At 44.7% G+C, this 13,400-nt stretch overlaps 1 protein-coding gene across 1 annotated transcript in view; it reads right to left on the bottom strand.

The window, feature by feature from the left end:
• Positions 1 to 323: 323 nt before the first annotated feature.
• Positions 324 to 13,400, bottom strand: part of clybl (citrate lyase beta like) — a 134,117-nt gene continuing 121,040 nt past the window's right edge. The window contains exons 7-8 of the mRNA XM_063214550.1: positions 6,987 to 7,111; positions 324 to 673 (exon numbers count right to left, since the gene is read on the bottom strand). Of these exons, the coding sequence (XP_063070620.1) occupies positions 578 to 673; positions 6,987 to 7,111 (221 nt within the window). The 3' untranslated portion in view covers positions 324 to 577. The remainder of the gene's footprint in view (positions 674 to 6,986; positions 7,112 to 13,400) is intronic.

Here is a 13,400-nt window from a genome sequence, read left to right as displayed (position 1 = left end):
GTGCAGAAATTGAATATAAGCTATTCTGATATGACATACCATAGAATAAGCTACCTGCCAAATTGGCTAGTGACACTGAAATTGTTACCAGCCACAGCCAAGTTTTACCAGCATTTGGCCGGTTGGCAGGTGCCAGTGTCAAGCCCTGATACACACACACACACACACACACACACACACACACACACACACACACACACACACACACACACACACACACACACACACACACACACACACACACACACACACACACACACACACACACACAAAGTTGCCATTTCACAACCCACAATAGCCAAACAGACAATCGTAGAGGGATGTAGTATTTTCAGACATTTTATAAATGATTTAAAACAAATCAGCATTACAATCGGCGTCACTCTGCACAGTAGAGAGATCAGGGATGGGCAGCAGATGTCTTTGAGAGGGTTAGGGGCAGTCTGGCTCAGTCTCTGGATGACCTGCAGATGAATGGGCTGAAGGGATGGGGGCACAGGTAGAAGTCAGCCCTGGGCGGTGGGTTGCTCTGGTCAGGTTTGGGCAGGTGTGGTCGGGGGCAGGTCGAGAGGGGAGGTCACTTGGGCTGGACGGCCGAAGCCAAGGTGACGATGTTTTGGGCCTGCTTTAGCGACGGCATGTCAATCATGCTGCCACGGAAGGTGAACGCACCCTGTGGATACAGAAGAGCACAGGAGAGAGGACAGGAGTGGGGAGGACAGGAGGGGGAAAGGAGAGGAAGGGAAAGGAGAGGAGAGGAAAAGATAGAGAGGGAGAGGGAAACATAGGGAAAGAGGAGAGGATTGGGGAGGACAGGAGATGAGAGGCAAGGCGAGGAAAAGGGGAGAGAGAAGGCAATGCGAGGAAAGGGGAAGAGGAGAGAGAAAGGGAGATAAAACAGAGATGCATATGGAGAAGTGAGAGGAGGTGAGGTAAGGAGGAAAAACATACGTGTGAGGGAAAGAGGAAAAAAGAGGAGAAGAGAAGAGATGACAGAGAAGAGCACAGAGTGGCGCGTGAAGAGTAAAAGAGAAGAGGGGAGAGTTGAGGGGACATTACGGAAGAGAACCAGAGATGGGGGGAAAAAGGAGAGGACAGGGGAAGAGACAGAGGAAGAAATAGGAGAGGAGAGGAAGAGACAGGTGAGAGAAAGGGAGAGGAGAGAGGGAAAGAGAAGAGAAGAGGCTGTGAAAGCAGAGGAGAAAGATAGCAGGGCAGAGTGGAGGAGTGCAGAGAAAGAGGAGGAAAAAAAAGAAAGGAAAAGAGATGAGAGAGGGGCACCTGTGCACAGCTTTCTCTGTCCTCTCCACGGCACAGCTGCTGCAATTAGCCAGCATAATGAATAGAGGCTATGCTGTGATACGTTACATCTGTGTTAGATCTACGATTAATCAGCCCTCTCTTCTCCCTCATATTCATTCATTATCATTAGGGCATTGCTATGTAGCTCTGGAATATTGAAGGCTTGATTAAAATATCAACTTCCATATTTACAGCTACTGAAGCATCAAAAACATTTTTTTTTCAATGAGTGATAGATATTGACACAGTTCTGACACAGTTCACAGTTCTTATTAACTCATGCTTTGTAACAGACTGGTGATTTAGCCTTTGCAGTTGTATAGAAAGAAATCAGTACATATTTGATTTTTTTTTTACTTTGTGTGATCATTAGTCAGAATTCAAAACACATTTTGATTAGAATGGCATCATGCTGTCTGTCACATTCACATTTTGATTCCTATTGAGGTGTACCTATGCACATTTATGGATTTATCCTTTCTGTTAAAATGACAAGGCCTTGAAGACCTCTTATGAGGCTTTAGTTGATACCTAGCCCTTGGAAATAAGGACTTCAAAACTGTCTCAGTTGGGCATGGACCTGGACTGAATGTGAACAGTCAAAATAGCCTCATCTTCTCACTTTATGACCAAAGGGCATCGTTTATGACATTAAACACAGTGGGCGTTGTTTGTCTGTTGATCTGTGTCAGTGGATCTGTGACAGTGTTTTGCAGCGCTACCTGATCAATAATTCCGTTGAAAGACATGGGGGAGGGGCAGATATGGCCAGACTATTGCTACCATTTTTACCTTCACTGTTTTCCTCTACATCACTTCCCCTAAGCCTCACCGCAGAAATACACCTACCACGACAAGAGCGAGGCGAGCGACAGAAGTAATTGACTTTGTATTGAGTCGTGCGACAAAAGCGATTCTGGAGACTAGAGCGATTTGCGCGACGAGCGCGACAGTTTGAAGTTGAAATCCTTTCAACTTTCTATGACACGGTTCGTCGACAAGCCGCGACAGCCAATGACTGTATAGAGGTCAGTGACCATCGCTTGCTGCTGCACTCTGTCACTTGAATCGCATCGCGCCTGGTCTATTCGCGCGGTAAGGCAACTGTTCTATACTGATCAAGTCATTTAGGAACATGTGTGTGTGTTTTGCAACCTTAAAATAAAGTTTCTACAACATTTTCTTGTGTTCAACTTGCAATCAAAGCATTTCTTAATTGGTTTAGCTGTCGTCCATGAGTGCAGAAAGTCATGCAGTGGAGGCCATGGCTTTGTAGCTAGAATGAGAGTCAATTCTTCCAATCTTTGGAATGACCAAAGACAAAACGGCTTAGTGTTGCTTTAAAGTTTAAGATATTTCAGTGAGATTAAAGGGATACTGCGTCGTAAAATGAAAATGTTTAGCTTTTAGCGGAAAACATTGCCAATGCAAAGAAATGGGGCCAAAGTCAAAGATCTATGATCAGTTATTTTTCAGCAATTAACAAGCTCTAAAACATCCCATACTTCAGTGATGGCATAACAAAGGTACTTGTTAATCAAACTGAGGCACCAACATGCTACTTGGCTAAACCTGCATCCGAGGGTGACCAGATTTTTGTAGCCTGAAACCGGGACACCTCGTGCGTAACTGAAGGACAATATTTGGCGGGCGGGTCTTGGGGTCCTCCCCCAGGAAAAAAATGTACTTTTTAGATGCCATTTCCTGCATTCTAATCAATTTTAGAGGGAGGAATGACAAATCGCAACTGACTCCTTCAGACTTTCTATACAAGCGCTGGCTGCCATTAATTGTGACCGGTAAACATGTAATCTTTTCCATATATTTACCCTGATAGACATGGGGCAATGTAGTGGGTGGCCAAAACCGGGACATATTTGTGTCCCGAGAGGGTTTGCTCGGGACCTGGGACACACAACTCCAAACCGGGACTGTCCCGGTCAAACCGGGACGTCTGGTCACCCTCTGCACGTGCGTGTGGGTCAAAGACGTCCAAAAAGGAATTGTCATTCAGTGTAACGGATACCTTCTGCTGACTATAACGGTAAAAAAACATGATTTTTAAATTGTTTCAAGTGAATGGATGACAGCCGAGGCTTTCATGAATTCACTGGAAAAAAATAAAATAGAAAGAGTCATGTTTCTTACAGTTACAGTCAGCAGAAGGCATCCGTTACACTGAATGACAATTCCTTTTTGGACGTCTTTGACCCATGTGCATATTTGTCACAGACAGGGAGCCTCTGTGTCAAGAGCACTCTTTACCTACGGATCCAGGACATTCTCCCTATTTCTCCTGCCATTGAAAGAAACAGAAAGAAAAGCTAGAAATTGTCCAACTTGAAAATGCCATGGTTTAGCCCAGAAAACTTCCTCACCAAACATACTGACGTACTCAATTGATGTTCAAATTTTCATTTTCATTTCATCCACAATATCCCTTTAAGTCTCGTTCAGCAGGCTAGGGCAGACAGAGAGTAGTGTGTCGCCTTGGGGTTGCATACTGGGGCATAACTTCACAGCCAAAAAGCTGTTTCTTCAGGCTATCAGTTAAAAAAAGGGGGGGGGGGGATTTGCCCATTGGGCCATCAGCAGATGAAATAGCAGCAGACGGAATAACAGCAGATGCTATTTAACACATTGAATACCGGCGGTGCTCACGGAATTATGTCATAGAATACCAGCGTTCTAAGCCCTTTTTTACGTTTTTTTGTAGACTCACAGCTTATTATGTGATAGGGCCACTGAAATATGTTATGACTCGTTTGAAAGTGGAGACGCTGCCCTCTTAGTAGGTGAAAACTGTGTGTCTCTACGAGCTTTTATTGCCGAGTAAACCCACGCTAAACCGAAGTGGGTATCCATGGAATTCAGCCACAATCGGAGATATTGAGGTTTTTGTGAAGGGTGCGCTTCTTCAGAATGTGACGAGTTTGAAAGGGGATGAGTTGGTTTTAATCACAATTTGGTGCAAGGTTAGCTCTGACACACATCTTCCTGCACGTCAAGACACGCCTCCTGCTCTAAACCACTACGACACCGGCAATCAATGCCCTTCGAAATCCACGTTTTTCACACAGACTGAACACAAGCTCTTTGCACACATGCAGAAGGTCGGACATTTGCTAAAATAGTTCCCGATGACTCCAGAAATAATAGCCCAACATTGACAACAAATCCCAATGATATGATGCTTAGATGTAGCCCATCCGATCCATATGTAGCCATCTATGCTAGCTTCTGGCTTTTCACATACAGGAAGACAGTTCAACATAGGGGTGAATAATCAAATAAACTTATCTGGTTGGCAATCAAACTTCTAAATCGGAGCGCATTACTCCAATTACAATTCGGGTGCCATTTTGATCCAAGGAGCTGGTAAAGGTCTAGGTAGCAAGCCCAGAAAGTTCAAGATACTCCTGGCACGATATACAATGGTCTCTGTGTTTACCTATTGCGTGAAGTCAGACACAATACACGCTACCGATCGTGGGCTACTAGGGAAACAACAACATAGCACGATTCACGAATACGGCAGCACACCTCCTGCTCTGTCACACTACGACACCAGCAATCGATGCCCTTTGAAATCCCCGTTTTTCACGTGGACTGAACACAAACTCTTTGCACACATGCAGAGGGTGAGACATTTGCTAAAATAGCTCCCGATGACTCCCGAAATAATAGCCCAACATTGACAACAAATCCAAATGATATGATGCTTAGATGTAGCCTAGCCCATCCGATCCGAATCATATGCGGTGGCAGATGGACACTCCCAACTGAGATCGCTCCCGGACGTGTAGTCCCAGGTGTTTCTATCACTCCTGGACGTGTAGTCCCACCCTGATCGACAGTCTGGCTAGTGGGAGCGAGCCGACAGGGGAGCGTCCTGCGTTGGGAGCGACAATCAGGGAATCATGATATGTAGCCATGCTAGCTTCTGGCTTCTCACATATAGGAAGACACAGAAACTTATCTTTTTGGCGATCAAACGTCCAAATCGGAGCGCATTACTGCAATCACATATCGGGTGCCATTTGGATCAAAGGATCTGGTAAAGGTCTAGCAAGTCCAGAAAGTTCAAGATACTCCAGGCACTATACAATGGTGTTTACCTATTGCGTGAAGTCAGAGACAACACATGCTACAGTGACCGTACTAGGGAAATCAATGCAGGCAGCGCGATAGGCGACATGGGTTGGCATCCAGACATCTTGGTAAGTTAAATTAAAATATCCAAATCATAACACTCAAACATCATAACAATCAAACAACTTTGGACTGCAAATGTTGTCATTTATGTCCATCACAGAGCTACCAAAATCACATATATTGTCCATTGAAGGGTGTAGATTCAAAATATGATATTTAAATGCAAAAACGTATTTTTACGTTTTGGTATACAACGCATGGGCGTGAAAAACGCATTATTGCGTCGTCGGTACTCAATGTGTTAAATAGCTTCAGCTGAAAAAAGCCCGCAAACAAACAAAAAACAGAAAACCTGTTTCAATAATGCAGATGAGCTAAACAACTAATCTAAACAATCTAAAAACTTTCCTCCAATCGCATCCCTCTAAAACAGCATCTTAAAATTGATCCCAAACAAGCTCCCAAATTATTGGGCATAAATGAAACACCATCACTGTAATGGGGAGAAGATTGAACGAATCAGGAAAAAAATTACAAAAACATAATCATAATAATAAATAAATATACAAACAAACAAATAAAAAATCTGTTTGCAGCTCGTGAGAGCAGCGAGATGACGGGGAGTAAATTGGAGATGGTGGGTGGAGGGGAGGTTAGGCCTATAGACATTGGCTCGTGGGATAATGAATCCTTGGAAGCCAAAGGTGGCCAAGAAGCGGGGGATTGGGGGGGTATGAGATCCACTGGAGGTGCCCCTGAGGCCATACTCAGTGTGGGAATTAACTGGGAGTGGAGCAGCAAGGTGCTGGGACGGGGGCAGATTTTGTAGCTCTCGCCCCTGCTGCTACTGCTGCCACTGCACAGTACATGCTGCAGCGTTAACACTCAACACTCAAGAGTCACATCATCACTATTGGTGTTAATATTTGACTCTTGAAGCAATGAATCAACACTGTTCAATTTACTATGTGCCGGAGCTAGAAAAAAAAAACACGCAAGATGGAAGGGGGGAGAACACACACACACACACACACACACACACACACACACACACACACACACACACACACACACACACACACACACACACACACACACACACACACACACACACACACACACACACACACACACACACACACTCAAAACACAAGAGTCAATGATGCAATAAATTGGGAACAATATCGCTGGAGCCCTAATTGCTCTCCGCATCATCCACAATGCACTTGGAGGCCACTTCAGAGCCAGAGGACCCCATTCAAGCACCGGGGCGACCATTACTGCCCGTGCCAAGGAGGTAAAGCACATTAGGCAAAGCAGTAGTGGGCACGAGACACATCTAACGAAACAATTACTGCAGACACAGTGCATAAGACGCAAGGGCTTGCTTGCTCGCGGCGGCTCAGGGTTTTGAGACTGGCTGCTTTTTTTGTTGTTGTTGTTCGACTGTGAACCAAAGTGGCAACAATAACTATAACTATGAGAGTAATATGGGGAACATGAGATAAAATTGAAATGTGTGGAGGCACCTTGCCCAACTTCTGGTGTTCCTCAAAGGCAGCAATGAGCTCTGTTGCCCAGCTTATTCTCTCCGCACTGGGGGAGAACTCCTCCTGCACCGCCCTGATCTGGTTGGGGTGGATCACCTGCTTGCCTGGTGGAAGACAAAGGAAACAGATAGATGGACACATAAATAGACAGATAGATAGACCGACAGACAGATAGAAAATATGTAATAATAATTATTCACTTAATTATTAATTATTCACTCATCATCAAGCTATTGTAAAGATCAAATTAGAGTCTTTCTTGTTCCATAGGGATATTCATTTTCACTTCAGAAAAGTCAATTCCATTTTTAAAACATTTGCGATCTTTCAATACCCAAAAGACCCAGAAGAACACAACAGATACAAGCTGATCAAGGAATACCTTAACAAGGGTCTGTGTCTTTTTCATTAAACATAGTTTTGGGATTTTATGCCTTTATTGACATATGACGGTGAGAGAGTGACAGGAAAACATATGACTGGGAGAGAGATGGGGAAGCATAAAGAAAGTTTGACACGTTGGACGTAAACCTGGGTCCCCATATTAATGATACAGTGTCTTAGCCAACTGAAACACCGTGCCCTCAAGTGCAGTATACCTATTTTGATCATTAAAGTTGGTCAATTATTAATATTATGATCACATTTTATGGTATAAACTACCCAATTTATAATCTTGTTCAAGCCACATGACTTGGACAGACTTAAAAGCTGCCATGGGTTCTCTGATGTCACAGACTTTTTGTCTCCAAACAACATTATGTTCACGTGAGTGAAGTCTCCATGCAGCATTACAGTATTGATAAAAAGGATTTTACAGGACAGCACCATTTTACAAACTAGATTTTAAGGGGGATTTACACCCAGATACTGCAATGCAGACTCGAACTGCAATCAAAACTGTGGCATGTTTGGTGTGTGTGGTATGCAGTGTGTCGGCTGCTTTTTATTTTCTTTGCAGGGGGTGATGGGACAGAGACGGTGAATAAGAGAGACAATGAGCAAGAAGGAGACTTGAGTGAGCGTGTGTGTGCGTGTGCGTGCTTGTGTGTGTGTGTGTGTGTGTGTGTGTGCGTGTGTGAGAGAGAGGGAGAGAGAGAGGGAGAGGGGGGGGGGTATGAGAGAAATGAGAGAGAAATATGAGAAAGAGACAGAAAGAGAAGGATAAAGAGAAATATCTGTGTATTGGGTCTCTCTCTCTCTCTCTCTCTAGTGTGTCTCCCAGGCCCAGTAGTGAGTGAGTGTGTGGCCCAGCAGGGTAGCAGGAGGCTATGAATCATGGGTGTCATCCCCTCTCCTCTGTCTCTGGCCCTCAGCCCTTCTGCTTACTGCTGCCTGAGCCCGCCACTCTCCACTCCCTACTCTACTCTGCTGCACGCTTAGTTACACTTCAATATGAGCCACGCACCCACCGCACAGAGCGGCTACTGCCCCCACTCTCACTCTCATTACTGGGGAAGTTTGGCTGACACACACACACACATATGTGTACACACGAACGCACACACGCACACACACACACACACACCGTGTGTGTATCGCTTTTTTTCTTTATGGAAACGATCGTTTCTCTGAGGTCAGACGCACTCAGGTGACAGAAAGGCAGACAGGCAGACCACACACACACATCCTTCTCTAACACGTGCACACGCACACACACACACACACACACACACACACACACACACACACACACACACACACACACACACACACACACACACACACACGAACACACACACACACACACACACACACACACACACACACACACACACACACACACACACACACACACACACACACACACACACACACACACACACACACACACACAGGCAATGTCTTTCGCCATTACACAGGCAACCAGAAAGACAGAGACATACTCTTGAAGGCCGCTTTCTAGTGGATTGTGCAAATGAATACAATGGGGGCAATGCACACTAAACAAGTAGACTGTATGGAGATCAACAGTGTATGTTTAATAGGGATACATTATACATTTAATAGGGAGACATTATCTACCCTATTCCAATACCACTACACAACATGCAGTGTTAATTCAACACTTACAGAGTCAAATGAACTACTAGAGTGTATTTGGTCCCACAGTACTCTCTTAGTGTTTACCATGTAAAGTGCAATGTATGTTGATTCATTGTTAGGCTGTAGCATGGAGTGCAGAGGTCAACATCTGTACATCAGGTGAAACCCTAGTGGTACGCCTAATTCAAATACACAGACACCACAGGGACCAGAAAGGTGGTTTAGGTTGTTGGGTTTAAGTTGGTGCAGGTGGGTGACTGGAAAGTTGGACCATCTGAGAAAACCATCACTAACAATCATATTAGAAGTTCACTTTGAAGTTTGATTCTAAGCAAACCGATTGAATTAGTAGTGGATTATTTATCTAATTTTAGTATTGACTCCAGATTTTTTTTTAAAAAACTAAACGTATCATTCAAACATCAAAAACACATCAGCGATATTCATGCAATCGCTCTCTGAGACGACACGTGTCTGCAAAAGGCCATCTGAAAAAGAAATCTTGCCTTCTATCTGTAAAAGATCTTTCAGCCGTTGCATGGACCCAAAAAATAAGGTAAGAAAATAACTAGTGGGGAAAAGGAAAGGCTGGCACGCGCGCACACACACAGACGTGCACACTCGCAGGTGAGATTTCGTCATTTTCAGTGTTTTGAGTTCACAGTGTAATTCATCTCAAATATCAATCAGAAATTTTGACAATGAGGCATCAGATTTGTAGGACAAGGTGTATGTTTGTGTACATGCATATATGCAAGGGAAGACACAGATTGGAAGTGGTGAATTGTTTATTACACATGATACCGCCATGGAAAGAATGGCAGCTTTCACTGAAACTTGTCAAATTGGTTGTGCGATATGTAGCATTTCTGCGACATGCAGCGTTCTTGTTGTATCCAAAAAAGGTAAGTCTCTCTCTCTCTCTCTCTCTCTCTCTCTCTCTCTCTCTCTCTCTCTCTCTCTCTCTCTCTCTCTCTCTCTCTCTCTCTCTCTCTCTCTTTCTCTCTCTCACACAAACACACACACACACACACACGCACACAGATTTTGATTTTTCCACAGGAGCAGTGGGTCCTCCTCTCCCATAGGCTTTATTTTTCCTACGTCTGGTGGAGAGCCCTGTTTCTTTCAATCCCCGAGGAGGTGCTGTGTTGGATCAACAGCCTAAAGAGGAGGCTCTTGTCCCGTGTCCGCGACGCCCATTCCAGAAAAGGCTCGCAGGGGGTAGTTCCCGTGCATCAACAAAATATGCCCCCTTCCCAGTACAGCCACCTGTTCTCCACCCCCCCACCAACCCTCACCCACCCCCCCTTGCCCCCCCTGCCCATCCTCTGCACTGTGCCAGCCAGTAACAGCTCCTCCAGAGAGGCCCAGTCAGGTCCGACCAACCGGCCCGCCATTGGTTCTCCCCACATTGCATCATTCCCACTTCCTCGACATCCTAGGCCAATGGCGGCCTGCCATCTGGTGCCCGGCATGCTGATTGGCAGAGTGTCACTGGCCTGCCTGCTTGCCTGACAGACAGTCAGTGAGCCTCTTTTTTGTCAAATTCAAGAGAAATTGGATTCCAGTTAGACAGGGCAGGAACTGGGCTTTCAGCACACTCAATATCAGATTTCTTGTAAAACATTTATTTCTTTTCTTTTGAATTAATAAACTGAGAAGTTGAAAAAAAAATACACTAATATTTTTCAAGTTCAGTTACTTTGCAAATTCTGACTGATGCCTCAGTTAATAAAAACAGCTCTAAATGATTAAACGTCTTCTTGAATAACAGGAAAGGACAAACAAAATCTAACCGGCACAAACAAATCAAGCTCAAGTGACCTACCAAAAACTAAATTGTATCATCAAGTATAGTCATAGAGGATGAAAGAAGAAAGAAAAGAGAAAAACATCAACTGTGAAGAACTGGATGAAAAGAGAAGCCGATCGCATTCAAGGTCAATTATTGTGCAGGTAAGCCTTTTGGGAGGAGAGGAGAGGAGAGGAGACCAGATGAGAGGAGAGAAGAGGAGAGAGGAGCGGAGAGGAGTAGAGCGGAGATGAGAAGAGAGCATTAGCAGGGCTGCTGCGGCCAGTAATAGCCACTGACTACACAAAGATTACATACTAGCTAGCAGGCCCACGCCATTAAGCTGTTAATCCTAGGCGCTCCGCACGTTCTGTCTTAATATTGAAGTCAATCAACATTTTTGGCGGGGTTTGTATGGACTGATGGTTACTGATTGTTTTTTTTTTGTATAAATATATATTAGTAAAAAAATATAAAGTATATAAATGTAAGTATAAAAGAGCAAAAAAAAACTAAGAACAAATCAGGGGGAAAAACTGCAAATAGCCTGAAGTTGCATATCTGGAGGGTAATGTGAGTGAACTGGGAGTGTGTGTGTGTGTGAGAGAGAGAGAGAGAGAGAGAGAGAGAGAGAGAGAGAGAGAGAGAGAGAGAGAGAGAGAGAGAGAGAGAGAGAGAAGGATAGTGTGTATACACAAGTGTATTTGGTGTGTGTGTGTGTGTGTGTGTGTGTGTGTGTGTGTGTGTGTGTGTGTGTGTGTGTGTGTGTGTGTGTGTGTGTGTGTGTGTGTGTGTGTGTGTGTGTGTGTGCGTGTGTGTGTGTGTGTGTGTGTTCGTACGCGCGTGCATGCGTGCGAGGGAGAGACTGTAGCTTGCCAAGTTAGCGGCCTGGAGGGAATAGCGTTCCTCCAAAGTCGCAGCCCACGGCCTGCCCTACGAGGTGCCTGTGTTTAATTGCGGTCAAGAAGTGGGGAGCAGCCCACCCTGCCACACTGCGTTTTCACACACACACACACACACACACACACACACACACACACACACACACACACACACACACACACACACACACACACACACACACACACACACACACACACACACACACACACACACACACACACACACACACACACACACACACACACACATAACCCATTCTCAGATACAGGTACTGATGTACACGAACAATCCTCTTCACATAAATGCCAACACAAATGCAAAAATGCATGCGCATACACACACAAGCACGCACCCACGCACGCATGCACTCCTTGTTTTAGCTCACAACTTGTTCTATTTATATTTTGACCATATATACAATTCTATCTACTAGGACTAGGACTAGCTAGGTGTATGGGTGCACTGACAGCTCAAAGACTACACAAAGCGGGACTGAGTGGGAAGGCTAAGGTGTGTGTGTGTGTGTGTGTGTGTGTGTGTGTGTGTGTGTGTGTGTGTGTGTGTGTGTGTGTGTGTGTGTGTGTGTGTGTGTGTGTGTGTGTGTGTGTGTGTGTGTGTGTGTGTGTGTGTGTGTGTGTGTGCCTGTCTAAGGGCCGGACATTAATGTGGGCTAACACTTGCCTTACGTTAGCCCAGGGCACAGCTCGCCTGACCAATGCTGTTCGTTCCTCAACGCTAACATGAGACAGAGAGAGAGAGAGAGAGAGAGAGAGAGAGAGAGAGAGAGAGAGAGAGAGAGACGGCCTGTACACCCACGGCACAGGGCCAGACATGTACTCCCGAGTATGCCACTACATGTAGACAGCACTGCAATTGCTATCCACCCCGCACACGCGCACGCACGCACGCACACACACCAGCTTGAGTGTGTGTGGCTGACTGGCTTTGGATACACCACTTAACCAGCCCAAATGTGCTCCTCTTTTTTCCATGATTAATATTCAAAACATCACTAAGTGGAAAACATTTCCATACAAAACACCCCATCTAATGACACACTGTTATACATTTTTTTTTCTTTTCTTTTTTTTCGGGGCAGCACATTTGGTTGAAGAGTTTGTAGTTATTTGGCGGTAAATGACACTGTCATTTACCGATTTTTTGGTGAACATTTGCTGGGAGGGGACCATATCATGCATTCCTAATTACATTACATTACTTTACTTTCAACGCTTTTATCAAACTTGCAACGATTCATGTAAAGGGCACTGATGGAGTTAATGCAACACTCTAGCCATGGGTTGATGTGTAGGTTGGGAGAGGTAAGGGTGAGACTTTCTCCTTGATTTAGACCCTAGGTACCACTGCCGCTAGTAGCAAAATGTGTGGTGGTAGATTTATCACGTTTCCCTTAATAAAAATACAATGTTAATTAAGCCTTCGTTTTCCAATCAAAGTCACTAGTTTCCAATCTTTTTTAACAGTCGTGTTATTCCATCTGACATGATGAAAGATGAATGTTACGTGTCAAGAGAACTTAGTTCAATTGTCTGTTTTTTAAGTGACGTTGGGTCTTGTGATTAAGCCAGTAACCACTGTTGCCTCTGCCCCTACTACTGTAGGATAGAGTGTGGTAGCCATAGCAGCAT

Source organism: Engraulis encrasicolus, chromosome 13, assembly GCF_034702125.1.
Source record: "Engraulis encrasicolus isolate BLACKSEA-1 chromosome 13, IST_EnEncr_1.0, whole genome shotgun sequence".
NCBI lineage: Eukaryota > Metazoa > Chordata > Actinopteri > Clupeiformes > Engraulidae > Engraulis > Engraulis encrasicolus.
The sequence above is the reverse complement of the archived record's forward strand: the minus strand, read 5'-3'. Positions and strand labels throughout refer to the sequence as shown.